The sequence below is a fragment of the Camelina sativa genome, chromosome 10, assembly GCF_030686135.1.
Source record: "Camelina sativa cultivar CO46 ecotype springtype chromosome 10, ASM3068613v1".
Taxonomy (NCBI): domain Eukaryota; kingdom Viridiplantae; phylum Streptophyta; class Magnoliopsida; order Brassicales; family Brassicaceae; genus Camelina; species Camelina sativa.
In genome coordinates this window covers 357102-370502 of record NC_141889.1, presented here as the reverse complement: position 1 = coordinate 370502, position 13401 = coordinate 357102, and the positions used below count along the sequence as shown (strand labels likewise).

The window sequence follows — 13401 nt, the reverse complement described above, 5'->3', positions numbered from 1 at the left end:
AAAAATCAAAATGCAAATTTGATGGTATCAACCTGGATACACTCTAATTATACGGGTGTGGTGTGATGCGCAGATGAGAGTATGTTGACTAAGATAGGGCCCGCACTAGGATAGTTATGCGATGTCTGTCTCTGTCTACCTATCAAAAAGATGTTGCTTTGCTTTTGTAAAAACGCGAATGCATGCACAAACACACGCTTGAAATCGAAAAGATACCTATGTACGGTAGTCCATTTTAAAGGCGTGCAACACAAGAAAAAGAGTCCCAAAGCCACTGTATTGTCCAAACAAAAAGGACCTGTGTTGCTTGTTTTCGTATTATTTTATTGTTGCATATGTAATCAATTGAAAAAATAGGTTTGATCAAATATATAATGATGATTATACATTTTTCGTATACTTTGTTTTGCCGTTTTATCAAAATCATTTTTCGTATACTTTGTTTTGCCGTTTTATCAAAATCATTTTTCGTATACTTTGTATATATACATAATTTTAGATGTATAATTTGCATATAAAAATCTGCTGGGAGTCATCTCCTGTCTTTCACGAGCCAACAAACCTGTCTAGTTGCAGATCATATTTGCCTTGACAAACTGAAATGCTCTCTGAATATACAAGATTTATAATGTTTCACTTTTGAAATACTATACCATACTAAAATATATTTATATATTTATTCTTTAAAAAGAGTTTTTACTTACAGCAACATGTTAATATTTTTTTAAAAAATATTAATTTTAATGGATAATTTAAAAACCCAGACTAACCTTTAATAATTTCCATGTATTCAGCAATCACTCAATCGCGTGATCATTTGGATTAGCCGGATACTTTTCTAACATAAATTTCACATCATTAGACTTGTTTGACATAAATATTATCTGAAACATTGCAATGTAGAAAAAAGTACAAATGGTTACTGGTGATGTAATATCAAAATATAAACCGTTGATAGCCCAAGCAGATACAAGGATGGCTATCCAGAAAACACAACCAGTCTCAAGTCCATCCAGGCCGTAAATCAGTTGAGCTAATGAGATTGTAGCGATAATGACATTTAACGTGAGAAAATAATCCCATCTCTGCCATGTGTAACAGTTATAAAACATAGATACGCTCATCATTAATGACATAATGGCAAGCAAGATGGGTCGACCTTTAAACGTAGTGTGTGGTGGATCTGAGAGACCAAAACAACAAACCAGTTTTAAAACGTAAACATACATTGACAAGAACACAAAATATCTGAGTAGAAAATAGCTGATACTCATATCATCTTTGTATGCTATCACACTATCCCATGCTCTTGAGACACCATAGGTCGATATGATTGCGAACATAAACATCCATGTTGAATTTGTTTGAGTGGGGAACAAATTCACTTAAGATCTCCCTCTAAAACAATGAATTAAAGGTAGAAAATAAAGAGGGGGTTATGATTTCTTGAAGAAGAAGATAGGGTTTTCTCAAGAACAAAGAAGAACTAGGGTTCTTGTATTAATTGATGGATCCTTTACAATGAGAGGATATCTCTCTATTTATATGAATACATTGATTATAAAATAAGTCTATTTTCCTTAAATCTCTGATCTTCAAATATGGTAAATTTCCTCTTCTGATGATCAAGTCGGGCTTAGGGGGCGGTCTCGGAGGTCGGTCAAGTGACTTCGCCGGGCTTCTGCTTATAGGCCCGTTTAGCTAGCCCAAAAGGGGGTCCCTCGGTTTAGTTAATGTTTAAAGTCTATTTGGTTTACCTTCGGTTTAAATCGGTATGTCGTGGGTGCTAAATCCCGCACCAACAATTAGTCTCCCCCCAGTTTGGTAGATTCGATTATCCATTCGAGTTTCCAAACTATAGGAAAAAATATTCGATCTAAACTTTAGGAAAACTGAATTCCGAGCACGCGAACTGATGTTGTGCGTCAGGACTCGTCGCCTCGTTAAAACCTTCTCCGGTAAACCACATGGGAGAAAACCCGAAATAAGGAAAAAGAGTACGAGTCATGATCCTAACGTCTTCAGCGCCCTCATACGGACGGTCTCGCCGACGGTTGCCTTGGCTGCGTCGATCTCTCAGTCTTCTTGGACGAATGCTTGGACGAAGTGGTTGATCTTGTTTCTTGAAGTCCTGGATGAACTCTTGGTCTGAGTTTTCCCGCGAGTGATACGAGTGTCCGAAAGGTGTCCCGGTCTGGCTCGAGCGTCGCTGGACGCGTGTCCGATCTCGTGCTCACATCACGCACCATAGCAGTTGCTAATCCAAGTTGAGACGTGTCGCATATCATAATGATTTTTTGTAAGTTGGTCGCTTTCTTCATTGCTGACCAGCTAGCTCGCAATTCCGGAAGAGGAAGCTCAATCTTTGCAGGCTATTTAGGTTTGTGGTCTCCGAAATGAATGATGAACTCGAAGTGAGGTGTCTGAGGACGACCTGGCACTGAAACGTCAGCAGACGACCTGAAACAAAAAGTTGTATGAGGAAGAACTGAGAAGTTTTCCAAAGACGAACTGGAAAGTTGTCTCAAGGAAGAGCTGAGAAATTTTCCGAAGACGAACTGAGAAGTTGTCTGAAGGAAGAACTGAGAATTTTTCCGAAGACGAACTGAAATCTTGTCTGAAGACGAACTGAGAAGTTTTTCGAAGTTGTCTGAAGTAAGAACTGAGAAGTTTTCCGAAGACGAACTGGAAAGTTGTCTGAAGGAAGAACTGAGAACTTTTCCAAAGACGAACTGAGAAGTTGTCTGAAAGAAGAACTGAGAAGTTTTCCGAAGACGAACTGGAAAGTTGTCGGAAGACATACTAAGAAGTTGTCTTATTTGGACGAATTGTTTTTGCAAGAAATAAAGTTTTCACTCTATTCGGAATTTTACACGAGGCGGGACGTCTCCCGGCTTACATCGAGTAATCCTTATTGGGTAATTTAACCCAAGCGTACATGCGCTTTGGTGGAGGGCGAAGTACGGGACTTCGGCTTACCTCCTTTGTTCCAGTTTGGAAGTCGGACGGCGAAATTTAAAACTCTGGGTTTGGCTTACATATCCGTCCAAACCGGAACTTGCGAGACAAATCAAAAAAGAATTCTCTGGGTTCGGCTTATCTCTCGTCAGAGAGTTTGAGGTGCGAAATAAAAACTTTGGGTTCGGCTTATTCTTCGATTAAAAGTTTGAAGGGGGCGAGATACTAGGCTCGGCTTATTCCCCTTTTAAAAGTTTGAGGGGAGCGAGACACTGGGCTCGACTTATTTCCCTTTTGCGGTTTGACGCGAGTGGGGCATCTGGCCAGGATGTCGAAAGATTTTGTATGACTCACAAAGATTCAAACAGAACTGAAACTATTTGATGATGAAATGAAATCGAAGCTGTATGCAGACGAGCTGAAACTGAACTTATCTGAAGACAAACTGAAACTGAAACTGTCTAAAGACGGATTGAAAATGGAGCTGTCCGAAGAAAAACTAAAACTGGAGCTATCTGAAGACGAATTGAATCTAAGTTGACTGAATATGACTTGAAACTGAGGCGTCAGAAGATGACCTGAAAAGTTGTCCGAAGGACGAACTGAGAAGTTGTCCGAAGGATGAACTGAAAAGTCAGTTGTCTGAAGGACGAACTGAGAAGCTGTCCGAAGACGAACTGAACAGTCGTCTGAAGGCGAACTGAGAAGTCAGTTGTCTGAAGGACGAACTGAGAAGCTGTCCCTAGACGAACTGAACAGTTATCTGAAGGACAAACTGAGAAGTTGTCTAAAGATGAGCTAAACATGTCCGTTTAAAGAAATGTTCATCCTTGAATTGCGAGCGTGGAGCCCGGCTTTTTGCACTAATGAGTTTGGAGTCCCGAACTGAGTTTATATGAGGCATGGCTCGTTTTTTTTTTTTTTTTTTTTTTTGCAAGGCATGGCTCGGATTGTGTTTTGTTTTTTAACGAGGCGTGGCTCGGTTGCGAGACAAAACTCGGCTTCTTTTTTTTTTTTTTGGCGAGATAAGTCTCTGCTTGCTTCACACTGATCATATATGCCATCATGTTGAAGAGATCTCTTACACTAGCGATTCATGTAATAATAGAGCTCAATTCTATTGTGGAATAAATAATCAAGAATACTAGGCATGTGATAAAGGGGATATCAAATCAAATGCATATGATCAAGTGATAATGATTTTCAAGTTCATGTGTTTTGATGATTCTATATGGCTTGAGAATATCTAGCGCAACCTGATTTGAGTAAATTAACATATATGAATGTATAGAAAACTTATCTCGATAAATGTGTTAGACAGAATGTGTTTGCTTCAGAAACACGGTGATAGCTTTTGGTAGAAATAGCCGATTGACATGAAATTGGTCTTGTTAAATAGATAATCTTCGGGGCTTCAAACTGATATGTTGATCGGCGTCTGGCGCTTTCTAGAGTGGCAGAAAATTGCTTCCAAAGTCGGCTCTTTGGACAAGTCAGATCTATCATTTAGAGTTTTGACCGATCACACCTGTTAAGGGAAATTTGTGATAAATTTCTTGAAACAGCTCGGCTCTAGGCGATGTTGTTCTCATAAGAGAGATGAGACTCGGGGATTCAAACTGATATGCAGATTGACTACATATTCTATATTGATTGCTGGGAATATCGTCATGATGTAAGACGATCTGACAATTGCGGACAGGCCGCATCTGCTCAAGCAAATTGGTCGTAAGTTGAGATACAGAGCACCGATTGAGGCGTAGTTGATCTTGTTAGAAAGCTAAGTCTCGGAGCTTCAAGTTTATTTGTATCTCGATTCTTGTTTCATTCTAGATCGGCGGCGAACTACTTTTCAAGTCATGACGGAGAACTGATAGCTAGACTATCGACCAGGATGCTTCAGTTCGGAAGTAGGGTGATTAATTTCGGTAGACACTTCGGACTGAGTTGAGATTGGCTTTTTTGGGAATATAAACCTCTTAGCTTCAGAATGATATGTATACCGGCTCTAGGTTCCATCTAGATCGGTGGCAAACTGCTCTCCAAGTCGGGATGACGAACTGACAACTATAGTTTGAACAGGATGTGTCAGTTCGGAAATAGGGCGATAACTTTCGATAGACACTTTGGATTGGGTTAAGGTCGCCTTCTCCGGAAAGTTGACTCTAAGGCCTATCCGTGAATGGGTTGTGCGTAATCTGGGTCATAGTAATTTGTCGGGAAATCGATCCCGAAGGTTGCATGGTGCGATGAAGACGGATCTGTGTTTTAACAGATTGTGTATGCTGCAGACAAACGGTGATATTTTTCGGCAGACATGTCCAATCAATATGAAACTGGTTTCTATGGAAATATGATTCTCGGGGAGATATATGAGTAGGCTATTCATAACCCAGTTCGGCGGAGTCGGCTGGTAAATCGTCACGGAGATCGACTGGTCGGGACCCGTCAGATCTATATTAATTTTGACATATAGAATATGCGGCAGTGAGAGGACGATATCTCTCTGAAAACAACTCCGATTAAAACGAAATTGAGTTCTATGGAAAGCTTATTTTCAGGGCAATCCATAGATAGGTTATTCACGACCTTATTCGTTGTACGCATCCGGAAAATCGATCCCGAGGCTGGCTGGTTGAAAACAGACGAATCTATATTTGAAGGATAAAGTATGTTGCAGAGAAACTGCAATATCATTCAGACGAGAGCTCGGATTGGAACGAAATCTAGTTCCACGGAAAGCTACTGTTCGGGGCAATCCGTAGATAGGTTACTCGTCTTCTAGTTCGTTGAGAACTGCCGGGAACTCGCCTTGCAAGGAGGCGGTTCGGATGGTTGAACTTGATCTTCTGGTTTGTCTTAGGTTTGGTAGTAGAGAGAGAAAACGTAGAACTTGTGTAAGGATCCCCACAGACGGTGCCAATTGTTGAATCTAAAATTCACACAATGAATTTGTTTGAGTGGGGAACAAATTCACTTAAGATCTCCCTCTAAAACAATGGATTAAAGGTAGAAAATAAAGAGGGGTTATGATTTCTTAAAGAAGAAGATAGGGTTTTCTCAAGAACAAAGAAGAACTAGGGTTCTTGTATTAATTGCTGGATCCTTTACAATGAGAGGATATCTCTCTATTTATATGAATACATTGATTATAAAATAAGTCTATTTTCCTTAAATCTCTGATCTTCAAATATGGTAAATTTCCTCTTCTGATGATCAAGTCGGGCTTAGGGGGCGGTCTCGGAGGTCGGTCAAGTGACTTCGCCGGGCTTCTGCTTATAGGCCCGTTTAGCTAGCCCAAAAGGGAGTCCCTCGGTTTAGTTAATGTGCAAAGTCTATTTAGTTTACCTTCGGTTTAGATCGGTATGTCGTGGGTGCTAAATCCCGCACCAAACAATCCATGATCGTGTAAACGTGTCATTTACTCCAAAAATTATAGTTCTTTTTGCCACACCTCATCTGAAGCGTCCAACATTGTTTTCTCACCCGACGACATATTAAATTTTATGTTTGTTGTTTCTCTTGAAAAATCTAGAATACAAAGATGATAAAGAAAGCTTGGTTTACCTAAGGCCAATTATCTATAAATAAGGGAAGTAAAAGTTTCATCATTTGGACCCATACAATAGAAATTTTCTTGATCAAATCTCTAAGCATTAAAATACCTTGAAAACCTTGAAAGTCTTTTTTTTTTTTAATAAGTGATCAAGTAACGTGTCACATAACTCCTAAAACGTAGTTTTTTTTTTTGTTTTGTTCAAAAAAAGGAGTATTATATGTTTAATTATTTCGTAATTTTATTATTTAAAGCTAAATCCTACAGACTCCTTTTCCAAGAACTATTACAGTAAAACATCTGTAAAATTAACATTGGTAATGTTAGGAACATCATAAATTAATATTATTGTTTTATAGTATAAAGTGATATAATTTTATAAAGATATTTATTTAAATTGTTAAAATTATAGAAAATATGAAGTGAACATTTTAGTAAAATAAGACTAGTGTTTTGGATGCTATAAATGTTATAGTTTTGGGTTTGATTTTTTTTATTCAATATAAAGGATTTAAATATTGTATATATATTATAAAGTGTCATATATTACCTCCTAAGAATTATTTAAAGCTCTTCTGGTTATAAGCATCTCTGTTTGCACCTTTAATTTAACAGATTCCAAAACTCTTAATTATATATTTAAAAAAATTATTTAATGTGAAAAGAAAAAATAGTATATTTTAATTTTTAATTTGGAAATGTAATATTATAAAATGACACTTACAAAGAAGATCATATATCATAATGTAAATGTGTATTAGATTACATATTTGATATTACTTTGGATATCTTATAATTTATACAATTTATCAAAAATGTAAGGAATTGATTAGATCTCCAATTCAAAAGAAGATTGATATCCAAGTAGAAATTATCTTTTAAATGCTCAAAAGGGAAACAAATATTTCATTTTTTAGTTATTTATTTTATAATACACAGCTATATGCAAGTAATAAATCAAATACCATATTTGCAAATATTTAGTAATTAAATGGCCACCAAAATGTTGTCAAAAAAAAAAAATAGCCACCAAAATTTTATAGAACTTTTATTTTCTGTATATTCGATTAACAGCCAAAGATATTCATGTATGTGTGACCCATACAACAAAAACAAGAAAAAAAAAAAACTTTTAACAATCACTTTCTCGCTCCCTGTCTATCTGATTAGAACAAAACAGTAAAAGAAAAAAGATGGATTGTTTGCTATGCTCACCAGTCTTATATGTTTTTCTAATTTTTCTTTGGTATTTAGTTAGAGTTTTGTTAAATCGGTGTCTTCCCTTTCCACCTGGTCCAAGAGGATACCCAATAGTAGGAAACTTGAAACTTAAAAACCAATTGAGTCATCGTGGTCTGGCCGAGTTAGCCAAACAATATGGTGGTCTCCTACACCTTCAGATGGGTAGAATTCATATTGTAGCCGTTTCAACTGCTGAGATGGCTCGAGAAATTCTTCAGGTTATTAGTGATTTTATTTAAATCTTCTAGACATATTTTGAAATTACATGTTTTGTGTATTTCTTCATAATTTATAGTCCCATATACTGTTATACACTTTTAGTAGATTACCACCATCATATAAGGTCCGGATAACTAATAAAATCGTGAATTGATATAGTTAAAATTAAAATTCCAAAGATATTAATTCATTTTTTAAAAAATTCATATGGGTTGCTTATATATGTAAATCTCTAGATTTGAACATATTTTTAAAATGTGTATTCGGTTATGCTAGGTTCAAGATGTGGTTTTTGCAAACCGACCGGCTAACGTAGCGATTTCATATCTTACTTACAACCGAGCGGATATGGCATTTGCGAACTACGGTCCGCTTTGGCGTCAAATGAGAAAGATTTGCGTGATGAAGCTCTTTAGCAGAAGGCGGGCCGAATCATGGGCTTCGGTACGAGAAGAAATCGATTCAATGGTTCAAACGCTTACCGAACAAACCGGTTTACCGGTTAACGTTGGCGAGCTGGTTTTCGCTTTGACGCGGAACATAACATATCGAGCCGCATTTGGCTCCTTCGCTCGCGACGGTCAGGACGAATTCGTGAAGATACTACAGGAGTTCTCGAAGCTCTTTGGTGCATTTGATATCACAGAGTTCTTACCGTGGATGAGATGGTTTGGTAACCGCGGTTTCACCATGCGGTTAGAAAACGCACGGAAATCGTTGGATGGGTTCATAGACAGAATCATCGATGCGCATATCGAAAAGAAGGAATCTAGACAAAACGATGATGATGGCTTGGACGATGACATGGTTGATGAACTAATGGCGTTTTATAGTGGCGAGAATGGTGGTGATCTATCTAATGATTCTCAGTCATCATCACTTAGACTCACAAGAGACAACATCAAAGCCCTTGTCATGGTAATAACCCTAACTAGATTAATATTACAAACCACATATGTTACATTGTTTTTTTATATATATATAATAATAATGTCATATTGATTGATTACGAAATTGAATAATTATTATGGTAGGATGTTATGTTTGGTGGGACTGAAACGGTGGCGTCTGCGATTGAATGGGCAATGACGGAGCTGTTGAAGAATCCTCACGAACTCAGGAAACTGCAGCAAGAACTCGCCGACGTCATCGGTTTGAGTCGTCAGTTTCACGAGTCTGATCTCGAAAACCTTCCTTACTTCAGATGCGCCATGAAAGAGACGTTGAGGCTACACCCGCCGATCCCGCTTCTCCTCCACGAGGCGGCAGCGGATTCCGTCGTCTCCGGCTACTCAATCCCTCGTGATTCTCGGGTCATGATCAATGTGTACGCAATTGGGCGTGACGAATCGGTTTGGACTGAACCAAATGCGTTTAAACCGGGTCGGTTTATGGATAGCAAGGCTCCGGATTTCAAAGGTAGTGATTTCGAGTATCTACCGTTTGGGTCGGGTCGAAGATCGTGCCCGGGCATGCAGCTAGGGCTTTATGCTATGGAGCTCGCTGTCGCGCACATGCTTCATTCTTTTAACTGGGAGTTGCCGGAAGGAGCTAACTCCGGGGATCTGGATATCACTGACATGTTCGGTCTCACGGCGCCTAGAGCCACCAGGCTCATCGCCGTTCCGAGCTATCGGCTAAAGTGCCCGATGGTGATTTAAAGAATTGGGTTAATGTTACAGTTTGAAATGGTGGTGTTGTTGTTTCACACTCCTTAAGTGCTTATTCTATAAACTGTTTGCGGTTTCCATGATTAATTGCTAAACATTGTTTTTTCCAAGCTTATTTTTCAATGAATGTTTGCTTTATTGTTATGTGGTTAAAACTAAGGTGGGCTAACAAAACTCTAATGGACTGGACCTCTATAATATCTACAATACATAGCTTTCATTTCAACACCATACAATACATACAGTCATGTATATAAGAGATGTATTTTTTTTAGCTATGTTTATAATTTGCGTATAAAAATTTGTGGATTCATCTCAAGGCTTTCAATATACAAGATTCAAATTAACTGAAAAAGGAAAGAAAAAAAATCGGTTCAATTCGGATTGATTTAAATCTCTATAACTGACCTGAATAAACCAATTATTGGATAACTCGAACCAAAATTTAATTCAGTTCAATTTGGCAGGACTTTTAAATAACAAAAAAATTGAAAATTCAAATATGCCTAACCGAATAACCCAACTAAACCGAATTTCCATGGCTAATTAAACATGTAAACTCAAACTTTTAAAATTTTTTGAATCCACTAAACATGATGATTTATAAACTCAAATTTTGCCACACTTTCATCAGGGGCATCAGACATCGTTTTTTCGCCCGACATATAAATTTTATGTTTGTTGTTTCCCTTGAAAAGCCAAGAAGATGACAAGAAAGTTTGATTTACCTCTGACCAAGCATTTATATATACAAGAGAAATAAGAATTTCCATTCATCATTTGGATCATAGAATATAGAATATAAATTTTGTCTCTCAAGTCTCTAAACATTAAAACACAAAGTCTTGAAAAGTATTATATTTCATTATTTTGTCCGTTTTTAGATGATTTTCTAGAGTTGTGCACACAAATTAATAAATCATTTAATTTTTTATTTATTTCTAATCAAAAACATCATTTACTATTTACTTCACACAATTCAACTAATAAAAAACAATCTACAAAATATAAAATTTTAAAATCTATAAAATATAATTAATTTTGCATAGATTAGTGACAAAATCATCTATTTAGAATAAAAAACAATTAAAAAATCATCTAAAAAAGAACAAGAATATTTTATTTTATAAATTTTGGTTTAAAAATTATTCATTAACAAGATCGTAACACATGTCAATTGTATAGATAAGATGTTGATACATGTCAATTCTAAATTGACTAAAATATTTATAAATAAACAAAATATAAAAGTTCTAAACCTATCATAAAAAAAACTTAATCATTAACAGAATCATGATATCTGTCAAATAATCGCTATTCTATTTGAATAAATAACATAAACTAACATCTTACTATTATTTTGGTTTTTTCTGTAAATCAAAGTATTTTACTTATGTTTTGCTTATATTTTACATAGATTTTGATTATTTTTTTTGTTAATTTATTTTTTCATATTAAAAATATATGTAAAAATGTGAATTTTTCATATGGCCATGAGCTTATGTATTTGTTAAACCGGCTTAGATTTGTTACCATTTTAGCCATAAATATAATATATTGCATTGATAATGATATTGTGCATTTTAAATGTTTGACTTTTCGGATTGTTATTGTGTTTTAAAATATAAGTAGAACAATATATGGATTTAAATTACAACATTTTATAATATATGAATTTTAAATTATTTTAGTTTAATCTTTAAAATAAAATGTACTCATATATATTTTTAATATGAATCTATAAAAGATGAATAATAGTATATCTGAGTTTGATTTTTTTATTATAGTTGAAATTAACAAAAATTATATAATTTAATTTTAAAGATAACAAATGTCAAAATGAAGAGTGTCTATGTGTCTAATTTTTTAGAGTATGGGTTTAGAGAAAACCTTACTTTATTATATAAGATAGGAAGATTAGTAATAAAGTTGAAGGTGGTGATGGAAATTAGATTTAAAGAAAATTATTAAATTAATTGAAGACTAGTATTACTCCACAATTTTAAATTTGCCTGACGCCAACGGAACTGACGACAGAGACATGATCACATGAATCCCACTTGGTCCATTCTCCACTTTGAATTTAAGCATCCTCAACATTCGTCATTGTTCATTAGGCAGCACAACTGTCTGGATTGCCGATTGTATTATTATTAACGTCGCATACAATAGTAAACTATCTGAGAGCTGCTCACGCACATTATTATTAATTTATTACTATTATCAATGCTGCATACAATATTAAATTTGTACACATGAGTTCTCCCTTGACTATGTCAAATTTCAATTTAACAAATCGAACAAAACAACATTCCGAAAGAATACAAAAAAACGAAGACAGTAATAACTTTTTTTGTGATTGGTAAAAATTTAAAGGTGTATCACTTGTGCAGTTTTGATTGTGTTCACCAATCAAGGCCTATGGTTATTAAACTTCACAACTTTAAATTTGCCAACGCCCACGGAAAATGACAGATACATGGGACCATTCATGTAACCATTTCGGATAGGCCTTAGCACTAATACCCGTTACCCGTATTTGACCCGTTACTCGGCTCGTATCCGTCCCAAAAAAAGGATACCCACAGCTTCAGGGTCGAGTAAAGGGTATTATAATTATATTACTCGTGAGTAAGGGACGAGTATAGGGTATTAGTTTAGTTTTCAATACTCGTCCCGTTACTCGTCATTTTACCCGTTTTGTTACCCAACCCGTAAATACTCTTTAATATTTTGTATTATTATTATTTATTATTAATTTATAAATATATTATAGAGTTAAAGTTAAAGTCTAAGTTCAACTTACTCCAACTGAAATAATATATACGACGCCCAATTAAATTAATATTTTATTTTTATTTTTTAAGTTTGTAATTTTCTAATTTTTGGACCTATATGTTGTATACATTTATGAATTTTTCCTTTTCGGATTTTGGAATATGAAATTATTATTGCGATTATTGACAATTTTTTTATCGGATATTCATTTGTCCAGGTAAGGATAAAGGGTCGGGTATTTAAAGGGTCAACTATTTTTTTTCGGGTACCGTTATTTACGGGTCGAGTACGAGTAATTTTTTTCTATTACCCGTTAGGGTCAGATCGGGTAAAGGGTATGAGAAAATTCAAGAGTACCCGTCCCGTAACCAGCCCTAATTTTGGATATCTATTTTTAGTAACAACACACCACAGAAGACCCACTTGGTCCATTCATGTAACCCTTTTGGATATTTATTTTTAGTAACAACACACCACAGAAGACATTTATTGGTTTATTAATATTTCATGTTATAAAAGATTTTATCTTCCATAATTTATTAGTAGTTAATTAAATTAATTTTAATTTTACTTAATTTAATATAATTTGTACTATGTGCTCTTCAGAAATTAACCAAGATTTCAACGTGCTAATTTAATGAGTCGGACTATTTATATAAAATACACAATTTGACTTTATCTCGAATACATGACTTCTTCCCGACCAAGAAGAACACATGACTTAATTGTTAAGTGAAGAGTCTGAAGACTAGTAATAATACTCACGTCAAAATACAGAGAGTACACGATGCCACGTGGTCCATTCATGTAATACTTTTTTTTTGGTTAACTCAGATAGTAAATCTTCAGATCTATAGAGCTATTGGATGGACATTGCCTATCCATATTATAATTTCTTTTCTCTTTCATTTGTTTATGTGGTCTTTAACACTAACCAATATTTCAACGAGCGAATTTAATGCATCGGACTATTTATAC

The 13401-nt window shown here is 35.4% G+C and overlaps 1 protein-coding gene across 1 annotated transcript; it reads left to right on the top strand.

Moving 5' to 3' along the window:
* Positions 1-7522: 7522 nt before the first annotated feature.
* LOC104719913 (cytochrome P450 84A1-like) lies at positions 7523-9789 on the top strand. The gene is made up of 3 exons (XM_010437897.3): positions 7523-7974; positions 8252-8893; positions 9010-9789. The coding sequence occupies exons 1-3, from the start codon at positions 7708-7710 to the stop codon at positions 9634-9636; spliced, it is 1536 nt and encodes a 511-aa protein (XP_010436199.1). The 5' UTR covers positions 7523-7707; the 3' UTR covers positions 9637-9789.
* The last annotated feature ends 3612 nt before the right edge of the window (positions 9790-13401 follow it).